The sequence below is a fragment of the Hyperolius riggenbachi genome, chromosome 6, assembly GCF_040937935.1.
Source record: "Hyperolius riggenbachi isolate aHypRig1 chromosome 6, aHypRig1.pri, whole genome shotgun sequence".
NCBI lineage: Eukaryota > Metazoa > Chordata > Amphibia > Anura > Hyperoliidae > Hyperolius > Hyperolius riggenbachi.
Window position 1 is genome coordinate 232,473,834 of NC_090651.1, and position 22,540 is coordinate 232,496,373.

General features: G+C 44.9%; 1 protein-coding gene across 6 annotated transcripts in view; it reads left to right on the forward strand.

Annotated features, from left to right (window-relative positions):
- Nucleotides 1–22,540, forward strand: part of KCNAB2 (potassium voltage-gated channel subfamily A regulatory beta subunit 2) — a 420,882-nt gene that overhangs the window by 332,199 nt on the left and 66,143 nt on the right. For all 6 annotated transcript variants that reach the window (XM_068240498.1, XM_068240500.1, XM_068240499.1 and 3 more), the window contains 2 exons: nt 4,844–4,881; nt 20,733–20,812. In XM_068240498.1, coding sequence (XP_068096599.1) covers nt 4,844–4,881; nt 20,733–20,812 — 118 coding nt within the window. The remainder of the gene's footprint in view (nt 1–4,843; nt 4,882–20,732; nt 20,813–22,540) is intronic.

Consider the following 22,540-nt stretch of genomic DNA (forward strand, 5'->3'; position numbering starts at 1 on the left):
TGAAAGAACCCCTTTAAGAAGGGCTCCACCTGCTTTTACTTTTGGGGAACTGGTACATTAGAATGCCAGGGAGGGCTAAGGCATGTAAACTGTGGTCTGTTTGTGATGACAATTCAGGCTGTGCAACTGTCTTGACCTCCGTTATCTACTATATCTCTGCAAATTATTTTTCATATCAAACATTTTAATGCTGCAGTTTGGCACAAAGCCCAAGCCCTGTTCAGCAGTGTACTCTTCAACTCGGTTAACCATCTACCATCTATCAGATTATATATTACTTACCAGATGATTCCAATCCGGCATACTGATTGATGGTGGAAACCACATCTGCCCCTTCTGTAGTGTGTCCCCAGGGGAGTAAATTCTATACTTGCATTTCTTCCTTCCTTGTTCACTGTAAGGCATTGGTGGTTGGTCTACATCAGGCATGGGCAAACTTGGCCCTCCAGCCGTTAGGGAACTACAAATCCCACAATGCATTTGCCTTTATGAGTCATGACTGTGGCTGTCAGACTCCTGCAATGCATTGTGAGACTTGTAGTTCCTCAACAGCTGGAGGGCCAAGTTTGCCCATGCCTGGTCTACATCCATGGTCACCCTGTCCCTTGATCCTGAGAAAGTGTCCTTATTGATCCTGAGAAAAAGTCCGCTAGTCAAAGCTTTTAGTTGCTGATTCTCGCAATTAACCAGGTGATAACTTTAACCAGTCCAAACACAAACTTTTAAATATTTTAATTCTCTTTACACTAAGACCGTTATTTCAGCTTCTGGAAGTATCTGTATTAACCAATAACAGTACCTTTTTCTTGTAGTCAACCTAGCCAATCTATCATTTTAGAGGACAAATGGGGCTTTCTTTGATGCTACTTTTCAAAACATTTTTTTTCAGTTTGTTTGTTTGTAAAACAATATGTAAAACGAGATCCATTGTGTTTTTCTTCTAAAATACACTAATCTGTTTGACCTAAATACAGTAGAATTACCTGGAACTTAAATAACCAGCAGTCTCAAGAAACCACCACAAATTGTGGGCAGTACAGTACTGGCTTCTTCTTAGGCTGTTTGTAATCTCTCCTGTGCTTAAAATCTGGGTTCCATGGCTCTCCCAAGGTTAATATACTTTCAGTTACTGTATTTTAACATTTAATACAGAGTTCATGGTATGTATATAGAGTGAGGTATAGTACTGTATTAGCAATGCCTATTTTAACATCGAGTCTCAAGCGGCCCGAAAGCTCAGCTGATCCCTGTCTGTGCTGGATAACAGAGACTCTACTGTATAGCAGTACTAAATATGTGTTTTTATTACATTTTTACAGATTTTAATGGAATCTAACAGGGCTGTGGAGTCGGAGTCGTGGAGTCGGAGTCGTGGAGTCGGGCAATTTTGAGTGCCTGGAGTCGGAGTCTGGGAAAAATGCACCGACTCCGACTCCTAATGAATTTGTAACTGTAATTAAAATAGAAAATATGATAAAATGTTCTATTTCTCAGATAAAAGTCATTAAAAATAATGTATATATACAGTATATATACAGTAATAGCTGTGCTTAGTCTACAAAAATGAAATAAACCAATCAAAATTAGTTACTTGTGCTGCTTCAATAAAGCAGTCCCCGTATTTTTAAAGTCAGATATACATATCTGATTGTGACTGTATATATGAAGTGTACACAGGAATCTCTTTTATACACTAAATAACATCTATGCTGTAAGTATAAAGCCTGATGTGTAGCCGTGTCACTAATAGAGATGGTCAACGAGATGGAAATAATTCTGCATTGATGCTGATTTATGCAAATGTATGCACTCCCTTTGCTGATGAAATCAAATAATTTGATATGTTATTAAAATTTGGTTTGGTGACTACAAATTAAAGGGAAACTGAGACGGATGAAAAGTAAAGTTTTATACATACCTGGGGCTTCCTGAAGCCCCCTTCAGGCTAATCAGTCCCTCAATGTCTTCCACCACCCGGATCTTCTGCTATGAGTCCTGGTAATTCAGCCAGTCAGCGCTGTCCGGCCGCATGCCGCTCCCACAGCCAGGAACATTCTGTACCTGCGCAATAGTGCTGCACAGGTGTAGTATGCTCCTGGCGGCGGAGTGTGTGCATGCGCACTACGCCTGACTGGCTCAAGTACCTGGACTCATAGCAGAAGATCCAGGTGGTGGAGGAGGACAACGAGGGACTGATTATCCTGAAGGCAGCTGGAGGAAGCCCCAGGTATGTATAAAACTTTAATTTCATCTGTCTCAGGTTTACTTTGTTACACAGTAGTACTATACTCTACATATGCACTCCCCACATAGCTGCAGGGAATCCACTGAGAATGCTGTGCACATTGAACACAGAGGTGTTGTCTGTTTACAATCTCCTCATTCCCCTGCAGAGTACCTGCACATCATTCTTACATGTACCCACACTTACATTGCCTAGGGCCTGATAGATGTTCTTTGTTCCGGTTTGTACCTTTTACAAGTACTCTTACCAAGGACTAGTTTTAGTGTAAAGGGAATAAATATAGTAGTCTACATATCCTTCTCACTTCAGTTGTCTTGTAAAATTCCTAAGCTTTGGCAGTTAAGAGACGAATTTCATGTTACATACTTTTAATCAACAAAATTGTAATATGCAAATTAGAGGAGTCGGAGTCGTGGAGTCGGAGTCGGTGGAATCCTAAACTGAGGAGTCGGAGTCGGTGGATTTTTGGACCGACTCCACAGCCCTGGAATCTAATCAATGATACCTGTTCAGTCAGTACGCTTCCTTAGCAATATAGCAGCTTCTGCGAGTCACACAATAAAAAGTGACTACATCCCCACATCTCATACTCCATTGCATATTACAAAAAAACAACAACAGTATAACATACAAAAGAATATTAACATAAAAAACACACAACACACATACACGCTTAATGAAGGTGAGTAAAGGGGTTAAATGGAGGGTAAGGAATTTAAAATAAGGACCTTTTAGTGTAATTGTCTGTAAATGTTGCACTATCTAGTAAATGTTGACTCTGCTATTGGTGTAGTTTCCAGTGTTTAGAGGCATTGGGGTAAATTTACAAACGTTTGTTAACCTCTTGCAGATACAGGCTAAAATCTACAGCCTGTTTGCAGGCTCTAATGCCAGTACATAGATTTTAATATACGGCTCTGGGTTTTCAACCTACAATTACATTTCCATCGCTGCTAAACTCAACTGTCTAAAGATGGCTGAATTTCATGTGCTGGTCAGGAGCATCACATTGAGTTCACCAAGCTTTTATGAATGCATTCCATTTGATCATAATCTCTGTGACTGGCTATCAGCGACCATTTAAATCATGTGAATTGGTTCTAGCAGTTCCTGTACCTTAAAGCACACCTGACCTGATGCAAAGCTATCTAAGCACAGAGGTATGTTCATGTTGGATCCAATTACCTCTGTGTGTTGTCTTTTCCTCTCCTTGTTCTCCTGGTCCCCGTAATCACACTTTTAAAAATTTGACTTTTTGGTAACAGGCAGGAAAAGGCGGGCTTGTTTCAACCCATTTCCTCCACTTCTCCACCCCTTAAAGTGGATCCGAGATGAACTTTTATTCATTATATAATTGTGTTCCTTCCATATAGTTTATAAGGAATTCCTCAAGCCATATATTACACTACCGGAAATAGTACTGGCAAAACAGATACACTCACACTTTACCCAAAGGGGCTAAAGCCAATATGAGATTCTAATTCTTAGAATTAGTATTTTTAGACATGGGGGTAGCACAGACTTGTGTACCCTTTCATCTATGGGGTTCAGGTTATGATCTGTAACCACTTTCAGTACATATTGGCTTTAGCCCCTTTGGGTAAAGTGTGAGTGAATTCCTCAAGCCAAATACTTTTTTTTGTTGTTTTAATACTCTAATTTCCTATAAACTAAACAAGCCTCGCCCACAGCTTCTCCAAAACGCCAAGGCACTCAGACCCATGTAGCAAGGGCTTATGGGAGCTCAGTCTGGGCAGGAGGAGGAGGTTACTAGCCAGAGATTTCAGAGGGGAGGGGGGGGGGGGGGGGAGTGATTTTTTTCACAGGCTGAGGGGTGGAGATGCAGTTGCAGATTACCTGTATGATGACAAACAGAACATGGATGCTCTCATTGTATCACAGGATTCAATCGTCATAAACTGTTGAAGCTGTATGCAGCCAGATTTGCTGTGTAGACTATCTAAAATTTAGATAAGATGTATAGACAAGTTACTTGTTGTAGTTAGTTTTTCATCTTGGATCCGCTTTAAGGGAAGTGAGTAGGGAAGAGAAGGGAATTGGAGGGTCATAGGAAGGATATAGCAGTAACCCTGCCTCTACCTGTTGAAAATTTGACTTTTGGTTGAAGTCAATTTTTTTAAGAAGTAACTAGGGAGAGCTAGGAGAGGAACGGATAATGCACAGAGGCATGTGGGTCTACCACGAACATCACTGTTCTTACCTTAGCTAGCTGTGCTTTGGGTTGGGTAAGGGAGGTGAAGAAAAATAAATAAGGGTTAGAGATGAATGAATTGGACTAGATGAGTGGAATGCCAGCTGAAAGTATTGTAGGATGTAAAGCCTTCTGCTGGGTGTCTGAGAAGAGTAGAGCAGAATTTCTTTGATACCATTTTAGTAAAAATGTTCACTTTCAATAGCACTGGATAGTCTGGTAAAAGCATGTCGGTCATTGTGGTTACATTTTCAGTTTGTAAAGCATTTAGCAATGTATGTGTTTATTACTGAAGAGAGTATTTGCACTGACCTTGTATTCAGCTAGGATTCAGCTGAAGGCTACGCCTGTCTTGACAGTCTCCTATTTGTTTGTTTTTTTTAAAGGGACATGGGTGACATTTGGAGGTCAGATCACAGACGAGGTAAGGCATGAACGGAGTGTATAAATAACGTCTAGTACGTATGTGGCAGCTGTTAAGAAAAGTAATTGGGGCTAAGTAGATAACATGATGTTCAGTGTGTGTGCTTGTGTACATCTGTTTGCTTTTCGTCACACTGACCTATTTTTTGACTAGTAGGTGGTGATCTAATCCTAGATGCAAAGTACACTGAAGGAATTCTGGACCACCTTTTCATGTCTTTCTTCATCTTTCCCCCCTTTCTTTGTTTCACAGGAGTATTTACCAAGTATTGTCAATTTTATTGGCTGATTTTTATAATGATTTTTTCAAGAGTGAACAGGAATGAGCAGGCCATTTCTTTAACCACTTAATGACAACCAGACTTATAAAAACGTCCTGCTAGAGCCTCTTAATGGCTCCAGGACGTTTTTATAAGTCAAACAGTGCTGCTGTGCGCGTGCACGTGCGGGCTCCCGCGCATGCGCGTGCGTTCCCATGCACGTGCATGTGAGATTAGTGAGGAATACAAACCCCATAAAAAATACACCTTAATTTCCAAATAATATATTGTCACCATACTTTGTACCAGGGGCATTTAAAAATTAAAATCTTGTAATAACCAGGACAAATAGGCAGATAAAATGTGTGGGTTTTATGTACAGTAGCAGTGTTTATATTAAAACTATAGGGGATGAAATTGGAGAAATTGTGTATTTTTTCATTTTTTCCTTGTTTTTCCCTTTAATTTGCATAGGAAATAAAGTAATTACTGAAAACAAATATCAACACCAAAAAGCCTACTTGGTGGTAAAACAAACAAGATATAGATCATTTCATTGTGATTAGTAGTGATTAAGCTATTGGCAAATAGAAGGGATGAGCACTGAAAAGTGAAAATCGCTCTTGTCCATTAAGGTGGCCATACACTGGTCGATTTGCCATCAGATTCGACCAACAGATAGATCCCTCTCTAATCGAATCTGATCAGAGAGGGATCGTATGGCTACCTTTACAGCAAACAGATTGTGAAGCGATTTCAGCCTGAAACCGTTCACAATCTGTTGTGGTGCTGCTGCTGCTGCCCCCGCCCGCCCGCATACATTACCTGCTCCGCCGGCGCGACTCCACCGCTGCTCTGTCTGCGCTCTGGTCTCCAGGTCCGGCATGCCTCACTTCTTCTAGCCCGGCAGGAAGTTTAAACAGTAGAGGGCGCTCTACTGTTTAAACTTCCTGCCGGGCTAGAAGAAGTGAGGCATGCCGGACCTGGAGACCAGAGCGCAGACAGAGCAGCGGTGACCGGGAGACTGGAGTTGCGCCGGCGGAGCAGGTAATGTATGCGGGCTCTATTGCGTCGATCGTCGGGCACTCGAACGCCGCTAGCGATGCGCTCTTTACCCGCGGGCAATCGACGGTTATGTTCCGCACGGCGCGATCGATGGGATCGGACGAAATGGATCCAAATTCGCCGTGTAGCGTGAACGATTGGCAGCAGATTCGATCGGGCGCAAATCGGGCCAGTGTATGGCCAGTTTAGGGTAAAAACCGTTTTGGGGTGAAGTGGTTAATCTGGATTGACGTGATCTGCAGAGAGTAGGCAGGCGTCTCCCCAAACAATTAAAAATGATTACCGTATTTATGTTATAGATTAAACCTATAAAACTTTTATTGTTAAAAAAATATAAAACTGTATTGCTAATTTCCATAAAAAGAGCACAGGTAATACTTTCCTGAAAATGCAGTACCGACTGCATTGCGTGCACAGAGGTTGAAAATGAACCTCCTCATAAGAGAGGTTGGTAATGGTGTTTGCTGTTTTAGAAGCAGAATTACTTGCCTACTGGGTGCTGCTCCTCTGGCCCCCGGCCCATACACTATGCACTATCTTCCCCATCTGACCGGTACCTTCTGCTGGCTTTTGTAATTCCCAGCAGTGTCACGCAGGCAATGAATCTTAGGAGATGTAGTACACGTCCGCTGTCTGTTCATGTTAAAATATATGTTTATTTATTTATTTTAACAATACTTTTTCTTACCTGTTTTCTGCAATACTTTCTGATACCAGTTCTACTTAAAAGTGACCTGAATACCCGAATAAAAAAAAGGTGGTATTTAATGGTGTGTGCTGTTGGGGGGAGCGTAATTGCTTACCTACTGCACGCTGCTCCTCTGGCCCCAGTGGCGGCTCCAGTGGTATTGACGAGCTCAGCTCGTCCAGGAAAAACTTGCTGAAAGCGGTATTGACGAGCTGAGCTCGTCAATACCGCCAGGGAGATTTCTTGCTTCTCTTCCCCGCCGGCTGCACTTTTCCCTCATCAGAGGGATTCCCCAGGATGGCTGGATGCCTGTCAGCACGCTGTGGGTAGCGATCTGTGCTACCCACAGCGTGCAGAACTAGCATCCAGCCACCCTGGGGAATCCCTGTGCAGCCGGCGGGGCAGAGAATGTGTGGGGCTGTGTAGGGATTCCCCTTCTTTGCCGGCGGGTGGCTGGTGCGGGGATCCTCTCTGTGCGGGGGGCCGGGGGGGGGGATCCCCGTACTGTGCATGCGGTGACCCTTTTGTGTATGCGGGGGGGCGGGTATCCCCTTCTATGGGGCTGGTCTTGGCCGGTCGGGACACCCCCTTCTGTGCAGGGGGGGGGGGGGGGTGTCCCCTTCTATGCGGGCTGTGGGTGGCCTCTTCCTACTCTTCCCCCATCCCTCCCTCTCTTTCCCCCGTGTCCCCCCCCCCCCCCATCCCGTGTCTCCCCCGTCAGAAGCCCTGCTTTACTCACCTGAGGGCTTTCTTCTGCGCCGGCCGCGATAGACACCCTCCTCCTCCATCGCCGAAGTCCCGGTCTGTGTAATTACAGTACGCGGCTTGGTGACGTCACCAAGCCGCGTACTGTAATTACAGAGAACACGAGACTTCGCGATGGAGGAGGAGGCGCGCCGCTTCCGCCGCAGGAGAAAGCCCTCAGGTGAGTAGATCAGGGCTTCTGACAGGGGGGGAGACACGGGATGGGGGGGGGGGACACGGGGGACAGAGAGAGAGGGATGGGGAAAGAGGAGGGAGAGGCCACCCACAGCCCGCATAGATGGGGACACCCACCTTCCTCCCACCACAGCATGGGGACACCCACCTTCCTCCTTCCTCCCACCCACCTTCCTCCCACCCGACCGACCACGGCTAGCCCCCCCCCCCCCGCACACACAGAAGGGCCACCCGCATGCACAGTATGGGGATTTCCCCCCCCTCCCACAGAGGGGATCCCCGCCGGCCATTACCAGCCAGCACAGAAGGGGAGCCCCCCCCACAGAAGGGACACCCGGCCACAGCAATGGGGGGGGCGGGCAGAGGCACCCGCAAACCTGGCTCCCTATACATATGACTCCCTAGACCTGGCTGCACATCTGTCTCCTATACACCTGGCAAACATCTTGCTCCCTATATACCTGGCAAAACATCTGGCTAACTATTCCTGGCTGCACATCTGGCTAACTACACCTGGCTGCACATCTGGCTAACTACACCTGGCTGCACATCTGGCTAACTACACCTGGCTGCACATCTGGCTAACTACACCTGGCTGCACATCTGGCTAATACATCTGAGTCTTATACTCACCATTGGAATGCTGATCCCTCGTCGCGTACCACTGATGGCTTCCCCAGTGCCTTCTTTCATGTCCCTTGGCGGATTTTGCTTCTCCCTTGGCGATCACATGTCCCCCGTCGATCGGCGTTAATGGCACCAGTGTCACACAGCATCATCAAAATCTCACAGCAAAAAATAACCTGTATTGAATTCAATATAAAAAAAAAATGATTGCAAAAAAAAAATTGGTTGAAAATTATTGGAAATTAATTGAACCACTTTTTGCACGGAAATCCTGGGGAAATAGAACGCCAGGGTGGCTACGGAGTTTCTTTTTTTGGGGGGGGGAAAGCGGGCACAATGGCTTTCTGGTGGGGCCCACTGGGGCACGTGACAGGAAAAAAACTTCCCCAGCAATCATCAATTACAGGATATAGAATGTATGCTCCATATATTACGTCTTTTTTTATTTTATTTTTTTTTTTTGCTCTGAACAAAACTTGTTACTTTCAAAGTAAATGGTATCACCTGCACCAATTAAATAGCCAAACTTGCATAAAACCCTGAGAATCCCCATGAGGAGGACGGTCCTTTAAATGCAGTGGTCCTTTAATTGCAGCAATTAGGAGGCCCTTAATGTTAATGCAGCAATCACAAGAAAGCATAGGCCCATGCTATATACCAGTTTACTTCTAACCGGTCTTGAAAAACAGTTCAGGAGAGGGCCCAGTGTAAGTCAACTGTAGTGTAGCCAGCATAACTCCCCTCCCCCTTCACCCCATTACAAATGATCCAGTACAAACCCCCCCCCCCCCCCCTCCCCATTACATGTGTAGCCGACCATTCTCCCACTATGAGAGGGGGATGAGAGGCAGCTACCAAGTCTGCACAGGAGAGGGCCCTTTCAGAGGGAGAGAAAGTAGAAGTTTGGCAGTGGCATAGAAATAGGGGTTGCAGAGGCTGCGACCACGTTGGGGCCCTTGGGGCCCTCCCTCAAACACAGTATTGGCTCTCTATTGGTCCTGTGCTGGTAATAATCACTTTAATAGATGCTATAAATACTTGTAATTATTAACAAACTGTTCCCCATCCCCTTCTTGCACCTCTGACACTGTGGTTGTCCTTGTCAGGTTTTGGTGCGCCATATCAATTGCTATGTAAAGAGTGATTGGGGGGGGGGGGGGGGGGGCATGTAAAACTTGCACTGGGGCTAACCCCCCTCTCATCCCAGTCACATTTTGTTAGGCACACACACTAATAAAAAAGATAAGAGTAATGAAAAATAAAAACCTATAAGATAAATATAATTATTAAAAGCATTTAAGTAAATTCTCCTGGAGAATATGTAAGTCCTCTGTGCATCAACTTTGGATCACTCCAACAGGTCCCAAGGTTACACTAGTGGTAGCGGCTCCTTTGTTAGCTACGCTGCCCTTACAGCAGCATAGAACTTCTAGGTCTCCACCACAAAAGTAACAGGGCCAGCCGCTGACAGCGCCGTCTCTCACACTACCTGATGCATACTGTGCATGTCAGGAAGTGGTACATGGCCTTGTAAGTTTTGTGGTGGGGACCTAGAGGTGAAACACTGCTGTAAGGGTAAGGTAGCTAACTAAGGTTTTTTAATGGGAGTTGTATAAGTCACTGGAATGTTCCAACATTACTTCCACAGCCCCACAAGGTGTAAAAAAGTATGCATGTATTCTTCCAGTGGTAGAGTGAGCTACGGCTTTCCAGATCTTTAAATGTTTTTTTCGGAACACCAGCTATTACCTGTACTCCAGAAGTTAGTGTACCTGAGACAAGTGAGGGTAAAAGGTTTTTAACTTACCTGGGCCTTTTTCCAGTCCACCCCCTGTAGTCCGTCAGCTCCTTGATTTCTGTCCAGTCCTACCCATTCTCTAGCAGTCAGCCCTGGTAAAGTCTCTGACTGAGCCAGTTGGTGGATTACTCCTTGGCTGTGCTCCTGTAGCCAGAAATGTTCTGCGTCTGCACAGTTACAAGCCTGAACTGCGCTGTTGGAGAATGCTCCCGGTTACAGGAGCGTGGTCGTGGAGTGCGCACAATAGTCAGCAAAACGTACAACCAAGGGAGCTCAGGGACTACAGGAGGCTGGAAGAAGCCCAGGTAAGTATAATTCATTTTTCTCCCCTTAATGACAGGTTTACTTTTTATTCAATGCATGTTTACACTTATAGCACCCAGCCATGAAATAAAAGTCACTTCAATCCAATGACTTCACAAGCAGATCTTACCTAAAGTTGCACTATCACTAGTAATCTGCTTGCTCTGTGCAGCTGGGCTGGGCTGCAGGCAGTTTGACTAATCGGCATGGACTTGCACTGAATCTACTGCTGATTGGCACAGGGGAGGACTGGGACTTTTTGGACTGGGGGTAAACACAGACTAGAGGCCCATTATCATGGCAGACCCAGCCCAAATGACGTCACACATGCACCCCACGTCGTCTATGCCAGTAGTCACGTGGAGCGCCAATGTGGAAATACAGAAAGAACACTCTAGGGACAACGTGACAGGTAAAGTACAGGCACCGGGGGGGGGGGGGGGGGGGGGTTGTCACATAATACATTTTGAGGGAAAACGGCCGGGGTTTACGCCGTGTCTATCATTCGTGGTTATCGCATGCCGTGATTATCGCACCTGACAACCACATTGGCCCGAGGCTTCCCAACATCTCAGATTGATACATTCAACCAATTTCCACCCAAAGTTTTTATCCGATTCAATATCAAAATGGATGGTCGATCGGCTGTCAAGTCAACAGATGTATGGCCACCTTAATTCCCCAAAGCTCATTCCTCACACTTTCACACTTATGTTCTTCCCTTCGCCACTATCTCTACTAATCCCTCAAATATAACCCTCTTCCACCTCGGTTATCCCCTCCATCTTTACCAGACACATCCTTACTGATATTCCTGCTGGCACCATGATCCGGCCTCTTTAATGCTAATTTCCAAAGTTTCGGTATCCCTCCTTCCATAACAGTTTTAACTCCCCCCCCCCCCCCCCCAACATCTATGCCTTGCTTACCTGCTTTTTATTATATAATATAATATATTTTTATTGGTGGTCAGTGGCAGTGCATCACTGCCTGCCCACGACCCACTTTACTATAGTATGAAACTCTATAGGCCACATCCATACTCAGTACTGACAGGTGGAAAAGCCATTATGATTCAATCATAGTGAAAGAATCTGCCCATAATAATTGTTGCATGTATGGCCAGCTTTAGATTATGGTTTCTAATAACAAGATTGGAGAGAGGAGAGAGAAGACAAAGGAGGTGGTTTTGGTGCATGGCGCTCACCACCACGGGGCGCCTAAGGAAATTCGGGGTTCAGGTGATCGCCGTACCCCAAACTACACCTCCCTCCGAGTTGCAACGACTCGGAGGGGGAATAGTATTTATCACTGCTGGGGGGTTTATTGGTAGCATAAAAGTTATCATTCGGATCGCCCGGTGCCCAACTCACCCACAGCATACAAATACTAAGGGCTCAGACACACTATAGGTGCTTTTCTGAGCACTTTTTAGCCACCAGAACTTTCTGAGAGCTTTTTAAAAAGGGCTCCCATTGACTTGCATTAAAATCATGGTAAAATCGCTCAGAAACGCACTTACAGTGTAGTGGGTCTGAGCCCTTATGCAGAGAAGGGGGAAAACTGTGAGAAGAGAAATGCTGAAAGAGAAAGAAGAAGATGGTTGAGTGACAAGACAATATACTCTGTACAGCACTGCGGAAGATGGTGGCACTATATAAATACTAAATAATAATAATGATTTGCCTCACCAGGATTGCACTTTTACTTAGCTTTCCTGTATGACAAGAAGATACAGACACCCAGCACTAGGGGAAGAGGGAAATAAAGGTGAATGAGGGAGGGCTAGTGCACACCAAGCGTGCTTCTGAGCATTTTTCAAAACGACAGTGATTTGAAAAGCGATTGGCTAATGTTACCGTATGACGGTGTTCTCACAGCAGCATTGTGATTTTTTCAAAATCGCAAACACACTGCATGAAGCATATTTTGGAGCGATTCATTCAAAAATCGCTCTGAAAATCGCTTCACAAAATCAACCTCACAAATTGCTAGCGATTGCTATTGTGATTTTGGCGTGCACTAGCCCAGAGAGAGGAGGAGTGGAGAGAGGAGGAGTGGAGAGATACTGAGAATAGCCTGAGAAGGAGCAGAGAGCTTATCAGAATTGCAGTCCCTCATCACACAAAACCTACTTGCCTGTAATTTGACTCCTGTCCCTGTCAGTCTCTCACACAAGTCAGAAAGCAACCCTCCTGGAGTCTAGGGACTGTCAAAAACTGTTCAACTTGTTTAACGCCTTATCCACACATGCAGTCATTATAACAATGGGGAGAGACAAGACAGATGTTTGCCCACGGACCCTCCAGGCAAGCTCTGCTTAATGCTGTGTAAATTTACCAACTTGCCTGCCCTCTAATTGCACTTTTATCAGCTAGCCTAGTGTTTCACATTACCTTACAACAACAAACCTGAATACACCAGACTGGCCCTAAATCACTGAATGAAAGGCGGCCTGGGGGGAGATTGCCCCCCTTCCCTCCTGGCCAGTCCGCCCCTGGATTGGCAGGCGGGAGGGCTCTTCTCCACCTGACCGTCCCCTTCTGCCGCCTTCTTTAATTCTTAGCGGTTTCACGCAGGTGCTGCAATGCATCCTGGGAGATGTAGTCCGTGAATGCGAGTACACAGTCTGTCCTGCCCACACACCTGCCACCAACACTTGCAGTTGGGCTACCGCAGGTCCTCTGTCCACATTTGTAAATTGACTTTGTTGCTGCTGAAGCCTTGTTTGACACAGAAATGTAAATTGGGATATTGTGCTTACTAAGCTGTCAGATGGTAGACGTAAATCTGTGTCCTGGATTTCTAGTTTAGTGGAATTGGAGCTACTCTTTCAGTACCAGATCCTTCCTGCACTTTGATATCCTTTTAATAGTAACAGGAAATATATCCAGTATTATGTTTAATTATTTGTATGACTATATGGATATCTGGAGATCTAAGCTTTGTGATCCTAATCTGTGGATCATTCCTGGTGAAACCTCAGGCTTTAGTGTGTGAGATAGTTGTATCCTTCCCAAATGGATATAACAGGGTATCTTCAAGGTGAAGCATAGAAACTTGCGTAGCTGGGCCAGGTGGATTGTTTTACAGAGTTGCATACGGCAGAACACTTGGCAGAATCTATAGTGCTTTAAATATTCATGTAGCTTTGTGCTGATCGTTTTGTTTCAAGCGAGGCCCACAAAGAAAGGATTTGCTTGCTCGGCACTGGAGACAGCTGGCAGGAATCCCTTGAAACCGGCCGGCTCGAAGTTATTAAGCCATGCTGTTGAGCACCTAGCAGCCTATTTGTCTGGTAATAGAAACCACTGGCACTCTGCAGTGTGTGGCACAGCACGGATCTGTGCTGAGCAATGGCTTTAATAAGATCCTGCTTAAATAATAATATTCAGACATTATCTTGTCGGAAGACCAATTATCTTATGCTTTCCATTTTTCAAAGGAACATCCTGATGGAAACCGTTGTATGAACTTCTATTTCACTTAGAGATGTTTTCAAGTTATTTATTTTGCAGTAGTGCCAAATAATTTCAAATACGGATTGGAACTCTCTTGGCTTTTGACTGCCATCTGTCCCCAGCAAAGATTTTGTGGGGTTGAGTCCCAAAACTCATTTTACCTATTATCTCCCTGTATCTGTTTATCTCATGATTTATCTCTACTTGGGCTTGATGCACTAAAAGCCGGTAATATTGTCGTGTGCAGACAGCGAACAACAATTTTACCGGTACTTACACCAGCAGGGTACCACCTTTTGCACAATGAGCGCAACCTCTGGCACATAGGTAACGCGCAATACTGTAGCAATGCTCCTGTTACTGGTGTACCACAAGTTGCTGATTGTGCAATGTGTGATACTCTGCTGGCATAGCACACAGCAATATTACCAGCTGTTAGTGCATCAAGCCCCTTATGATTTATCACTCTTTATTAGGCATGAGCTCTGCCGTTCAGATTCCAAATTCAGAGTGAAATTTGCTGTTGCAGGGGAGCAGTTAATTTACCTTGGTGCCACCTATAGCCAATGTGCTTCACTACATGTTGCATTGTATTTCCAATGTTTCCTCCTTCAAACCTGAAAGGAGGAAGTATTGTTGTGAATGTGATGGAACGCGACATGAAGCGCATGGGATATAAGCAGCACCAAGGGTAAGATGTTGCCGCAGCCCACAAGTTTTACTTGGCATTCACAATCTGAACAGCAGAGCTCATGCCACTCTTTATCTGTCTTAACTCACAAATGATCTCTCCATGGGGTGTATGCACTAAACTGCACTAAGCAAAATAACATGCATAAAGTCTTACGCATGATGAGAAGAGTAATGCATTGCATGTAAATGTATTCCATTATGCTCTACTTATTGTGTGGGTAAGACTTTATTAATTTTATTCTGCTTAAAGGAAATCTTATGCTACAAAAAAGCAGTTTAACTTACCTTAGGCACCTTGCAGCCCCTTGGAGTCATCCTCTGCCCACACTGTCCTTCCGTGTCCCTCCAGCAAGCAGTGGCGATCCCCGCAAAGCTGGCTGGCCACGCACATTCTGATCATGCTCTCGCTGTCCTTCCGTATTCCTCCAGCAAGCAGCTGCAACTCCCACAAAGCTGCCATGAACACCCTGATCGTGCACCCGTTCCCAGCAACATTGTGCACAAGCGCAGTACGGGAGAGTCGCTACTGCGCATGCACAGAATACGGGTGCGTAGTAGCCTTCAACTGGCCACAACTGGACAGTTTTGCTGGAGGGACGCAGAAAGATGGGGCAAGCACAGGATGACTACAGGGGGCTGCAAGAAGCCCCAGGTAAATTAAACTGCTTTTTTTTTTTCCTTGGGCTTACATAACCTTCTAACACATTTTAGTGAAAACATTCCCTTATCTGTTTATATTTTATTTCTCCAAATCTGTTTTAACCCATAATTTACATTTCAATATTTATCCGACAATGGACCTGATGTATGGAAGGCCAGTAATTTTGCAATGCCCAAGAAGCTCATGGCAATTTTACGTGTTCTAACCCCAGGGGAACACCACCCATTACACTATTATTGCCACACGCGTTACTTGCATAAAGCCTTACCATAGCATGACCTGGAGCAGCCAAACTAAAGGTGTTAACTACAGGCTTTACAGGCAGGGCTGATGCTGCTGTTTGGCTCAGTGTCATCATGCTATCCAAACTGCACAGGGGATGGTCACAGACAGAGCTGACTATTAAGAGCTATGGAACTTTCTGCTGACTGCTGCAGGGGTTCTTGACCAGCTGCTCTAAGAACCAGTGGGCCTTACATCATCAGCTGTCTGTGCACTCCAATACTTAAATTTCAAATTTACAGACGTGTGCCTTTAATGTTCATGCCACACATTTATACACGCACAGGAGTAATGTGATAAAGGCCCTGCGGGATAATTTGAATGCTTTCTCCCAGTAAACCGATCCGCTATGTAAGATGAAACCGACTCGTAGTAATTTTCTGTTGCTCCGGATGAGTGATCTCGCTGTCTGTTATTGAGAATACATTTTGTCCTAGTTATGTAATCCAGTTGTTTCAGAATTAAATTCTACTGTAATCTTACAAAATCAGCCCCGACGACGTGCTGAGCACAATACCTGGGTCTACAGCGCTGGCATATCAAGACTTTAGTACAGAGAATCTGCCACTAGATGACATGTCCCAGAGCCTGTGTATGTGTGTGTGTGATCCATTTCACTAACACCCTTTACTCTTTGCCACATGTGCTCATTAATGATAAACAGCAATAACCGGTAGTACTTTGCACAAGTGTTTAACCCAGGCATGGGCAAACTTGGCCTTCCAGCTGTTAAGGAACTACAAGTCCCACAATGCATTGCAGGAGTCTGACAGTCACAGTCATGACTCATAAAGGCAAATGCATTGTGGGACTTGTAGTTCCATAACAGCTGGAGGGCTGAGTTTGCCCATGCCTGGTTTAACCTCTCCTTTTGGACTTCTCCAAATGTACTCGTGCTACGACCTGGAATCAATTGTACTGTATACAAAGCCCAGCCTAAAGTGAACCAAGCATCATTTTAGCACCCAGGGCATCTCAATAGCACATTAAGCATGCTTGCTAACCATGTGCTTCAGCAGTAAAAAAAAAAATACATTTTACTTTAATACCCTACTTTTTCCCTGGCCTGGTGGCCGCAGAAATTTTAGGCAGATAAGGACTGGGGCGAGTGGAGATTTTGGTCACTATGCTTCAAAGGGTTTACAGAAGTCACAGATGCTATCTTTACAACTTCCCTATGGATAAAGTATGGGCAGCTAGAAGGGGAGGGAGGGGACTTGACAGCTCCTACAGCTATTTGAAACCAGGAAAAGAAAGTAACGCTTGGTTCCCTTTAAGGAACAAATGGTTTCCTAGTGCTTTGTACACAATTCATGGCAGAGCTCATCTTTATCCGTAGAAGCTCCTTCCTTAGCTGATGTCAATTACTTTTAAAGAACCTGGTCAAGAGCCCTTGCACCAGCAGGTTTCTGCTTCTGATATAACTCTATATGCACCCTACTTTACAGTATGAACAGCAGCATCCCTAGTGCAACTTTAAGAACTCAGGGCTGTTTTCCTCTTAGAAACTTGTTACTCCATTTTCCACTGATGCAATTGTGCCGCGATCCATCAGGTGTACTGTGCGATTGAGATGTGTTTGCAATTGGGATTTAAGACAGGAGAAAACAAAAATACTGCCAGGAAAAGATTTTAAAGCGTCAAATTGTGGAGAAAAATCACATAATGGCGCAATTGCTATGTGATTTTCCTTTGGTCCAAAACTTTGTATAGACCAGTCGCACAGAAAATACAGCAAGCATAACTATTGTAATCTTGGAAAATCATGTTGCAAACACAGCACACTAATGAAACATCTCTGTGTGGTTTCAATTATTTCAAAGTAGATCTTTGAGGTGTTTTGTTTTTTTAAAGTGTCACTTACCTGGGGCTTCTACCGGCTCTTGCAGACGTCCTGTGCCCGGTAATCAATGATCCTCTGGTTCCCCGCTATGGCTCACATTCACTTCTGTCGACTTACAAGTCGACTGTAACTGCGCCTACTCGGCCGCACACATCCTCGCTCCCGCTCATGTTGCCGGGAGCATCCTGTGCAGTGTACGAGAAAAATCGTTAATTATTATTCCCCCTCCAGGTCGACGTGGATGGTGGGGAGTGATGTAATTCTTCGACAGTGCCGAAGTTACAATCTGTCCGCCGCAAAAGCCGTAACTCCTATTACGGTCTATGGTGGCGCCGACTGTTCCCAAATCTCCTGCATTGGATTCCTTGTGTTCGTCCTGCGCAGGCTCAATATGAGGTTTTCTTATATTGCGCCGCGGCGGGGGAACCAGAGCGGGCACAGGACGTCTGCAGGGGTTGTAGAAGACCCAGGTAAGTGGAACCTAAAAAAAGAAAACCTTAAAGATCTACTTTAAAAGTACCTAAATGGTTTGCAATCTGATTCCGCTGCTAGTGGAAAATATCCCTTGGGTAGTGTGCATTTAACAAATAACTGCTACTGAGAATTGAATGCAATTTTTCAGGGATACTATTTTTTCATGTGGAGAGCAATTCGGAAGAAGCTGGGATGACCATATTTAGAAGACAACAGTAGCGAGAGGCGGCTGCCATATTTATTTCCATTTAAGCAATACCAGCCTGGCTATCCTGTTGATTTTCTGCCTCTAATACTTTTAGCAATAGACCCTGAACAAGCATGAAACAGATCAGGTGTTTCTGACATTATTGTCACATCTGACAAGATTGGCTGCATGCTTGTTTCTGGTGTTATTCAGACACTGCTGCAGCCAAATGATTCAGTAGGGCTGTCAGGAAGCTGGTATTTAGAAGAAAATAAATATTGCAGCCTTCACGTACCTGCTACAGTTGTCCTTTAATATCCAAATACATGCCAATGTAGTGCAACCAAACACCCTCATGGAAAACTTCAAATAGAAGACTTAATACTGTATTGAGGATACACCAGGGAACCCTGGGCAAAACTCAAAGCAGTGGCAGTAAATTAGAGTTCTTAAGGAGTTATAGGCCAACAAACAGTTAATATTTACTGAGAACAAACAAACAGTTAATATTTATTTACTGAGACTGGGTGGGAGGGAAGCAATGTTCTTTTGGGAAGAGTTGGGTTGTTATGTAAAAAAGATAGTGTTTCCTACTTGTTATATATGTTACGGCCAGAGCCCGAAGTTTGGCCACTTTTCGTTCTGGCCGGCCACTTCGGGTTCTGGCCGGCCAATGTGCGAAGTGGCCGCTGCGCTGCGGCCAATGTGAGAAATGGAATGATGTCTGTAACATTAATGTATCTTCTGGCCATCTCGCTGCGGCCAAATTTATCACAAGTTAATTTAATGAAATGAAGCCGGCGGCAATGTAGCAGATGAAGCCGCCGGCTTTTGCTTTGCCTCTCTCTCCTCCCCCCCACCTCTCTCTCTCTCTCTCTCTCTCTCTCTCTCTCCTATGGGCAGCCGGAGAGTCGTTTGTCGTGGCAGGGAAGCAGAGTGGGGAGGCTGCAGACATTGCTTCTGCCAGCACCCGCTCTGCAGGAACGGCAGGATTCCCTGCCCCGACGAACGACTCTCGGAGACAAGCGTGTCCCCACCGGCTCCCCATAGGAGAGAGAGAGAGAGGCGGGGGGAGGAGAGAGAGGCAGAGCAAAAGCCGGCGGCTTCACCTGTTACTTTGCCGCCGGCTTCATTTCGTTAAATTAACTAAGTTGTGATAAATTTGGCCGCAGCGAGACGGCCAGAAGATACATTAATGTTACAGGAATCACTCCATTTCTCACATTGGCCGCAGCGCAGCGGGCACTTCGCACATTGGCCGGCCAAAACCCGAAGTGGCCGGCCAGAACGAGAAGTGGACGTGTTCTGGCCGTAACATATATAGCAACTGCAGAATGCCCTGTTGTGCTTTTCTGGTTGTGGGTGCCCATCCATTTTCATGGCCATGTGTACAACTGTGTGACTTTTGCAAAATGTGTGTGTGTGTATATATATATATATATATATATATATATATATATATATATATATATATATATATATATATATATATATATATATATATATATATATATATATATATATATATATATATGCATACATACATACATACATACATACATACATACATACATACATATGCAACAACCCTCGCCTGCAGTACTTTTAGGTCTTTCAGATGAGCTGTTTCAGGTCATCATGTTACCAAAAATGTAAAATGATATTTTTGCTAGGAAATGGCGTGAGATCAAGCAAACGCTGCTTTGTGACGTGGGCCGATAACGACCATCATGGCAGATCAGATTAAGATCCCCAATGACTGTCTTGCAAAGTACTGTGATCACTTAAACTCTCGTTCGCGCCCATCGTGTGCTATCACGTGTAACTGACGCCGGGAAGATGGATCGGGGAGCGCTTGTCGTTGTGGGACGTCGCTGGGATCCATCTTCCTGGTTCGCGAGATGAATATTCAGCTTAAAAGTTAAAATATGGCACTCCTCTTACTGCACTATCCGATGGTGTATTCAGGTCATTGCCTGGAGAGTTTTAAAATTGTGAGTTTGATAGGAGTACTCTGTTACTCTGTGTCTCTACATTAGTGTATTTGCATTTGACATATTGAAATTTGGAACCTTGTTCTTTGTTGTTCATATCTGCCAATGTGAATCTTTATGCATGTGCACAGCGGCAGCGATTGTTAACTTACCCCTGTTGCTGCCTCTGTGCGCTGCTCTCTCCGTCGTGCCCTTCTTCGTGTAGCTGTAAGGAATCAGCAGGTTGCTCATCCATCTAAAGGTGCGTACACACGCCGGATTCCTGCAAACGACAGGTCGTCGGACTCGCCCGCGGGGCGGCCGTTCTGCCGACAGTATGCCTGTGTGTATAGTCTGTCGGCAAGCTGATAAGGCTGGTTTTGACAAATCCGCTGAGCGGATTTGTCAAAACCAGCCTCATCAGTCTGCCTACACACTGGCAAACTGTGGGCAGGTCTGATAACCCGTCGTTTGCAGGTATCCGGCGTGTGTACGCGCTTAAACTTCATTTATATCTGAAATCTCAGTTTTTGTTACACTGATAGTGCCATCATTTGACTGTGGGTTGATAATATATTGCTGTTTTGTTTTTATATAGATGGCAGAACAGCTAATGACGCTGGCTTATGACAATGGAATTAACTTGTTTGACACGGCTGAAGTTTATGCTGCAGGAAAGTAAGTCCAAGACTGCTATCATTTATTTTCAATGACTGATTAATTACATTTCTTTATTCAACGATTACTGTGATTCTTACTAAATTAATGCAAATCCCCATAACGTATTAACTGCATGTGTTTATTTTTCCTCAGGTGTTTCAGTGGCTGAGAACGGTCACCGCTAACTCTTTGCAATACTATAAGAAAATTTGGTCTATGCCGCAGATTCTCTTTGTAACAGGACTGTGTATTATATATTCCTTATAGTATTCAAAGCCGAACAGATGAAATACATATAATTTTTTTAAGTGGCTGGTTATTATTATTTATTATTATTATTATTGATTTATAAAGTGCCAACATCTGTGGTGCTGTACAAAGTAGGAAAAAAAACAAGGGATACATAATGATACAGACAATGATCTACATCAAATATGGACACTGGTACAAAATACAGAACTGGTGATTACAATGACAGATGTAACATGATGAATAAAATGTATAAAAGAGTGCAAGCTATGAAATGAATAACAAATTCCAAGACACAAAAGGGTGAGAGAGCCCTGCCCTTGCGAGCTTACATTCTAAAGGAATGGGGGGAAACTAGAGGTGGGGAAGTATGCAATTTGCATACAGGCAGTGCATGTTTAGGTTATCACGTAGAAGTAAAACTTCAAGGTTGAAGGGGAATGGCCTAAGTTAGAGCATATGCTTGTTGGAAAAAGTGAGTTTTGAGGGAGCATGTCAAGATTTCAAAGGTTGGAGCATGACGGATGTGCTGTGGAAAGGCATTCCAGAGGTGTGGTGAGGCACACGAGAAGTCTTGTATACGTGAATGCGAGGAAGTGATTCAGCTCTGCCCTCTGTAACAGTGTCCTCCTCTTTACTTGTCCTCATCATGCCACCCTCCTCCATAGACTGTTGATCACCCCTCTCATACATCTCTTCTTCTTCCTCCGAATTTGGCCTCATCATGCCACCCTCCTCTATAGACTGCTGATCAACCCTCACATATGTCTCTTCTTCTTCTTCCGAATTTGTTCTCATCATGTCACTCTCCTCCATAGAGTGCTGATCGCTCCTCACATACGTATCTTCTTTTTCTTCTTTAACCTCCCTGGTGGTCAATTAAATCCGCCAGGGAGGCAGCGCAGCACTATTTCATTTTTTTTTTTTAAATCATGTAACTAGCCTAGCGCTAGCTACATGATGGCCGCAGAGCAGTGGCATCCCCCTACCCTCTCTGATCGCCTCCGGCGATCAGGCCCGTCAGGAAATACCGTTCTGAACGGGATTTCCATGAGGGCTTCCACTGTCGTGACGTCAGAGGGAGTCCCGATCCGCCCCTCAGCGCTGCCTGGCACTGATTGGTCAGGCAGCGCACGGGGTCTCAGGGGGAGCACCCTCTGACATGGCAGGTAGCGGCGAATCGGTGGCAATTGAAGGTAACACGCAGCTATCAAAGTGCTAGCTGCGTGCATAAAAAAAAATATGCAAATCGGCCCAGCGGGGCCTGAGAAATCCTCCTGCGCGGCTTACCCCGTGTCCAGCACAGGGTTATTGCTAAGGAGGTTAATTGTCCTCATGTCACCCTCCTCCATAGACTGCTGATCACCCCTCACATGTGTCCCTTCTTCTTCCTCCTTATTTGTCCTCATCATGTCACCCTCCTCCATAGACTGCTGATCACCCCTCACATATGTCCCTTCTTCTTCCTCCTTATTTGTCCTCATCATGTCACCCTCC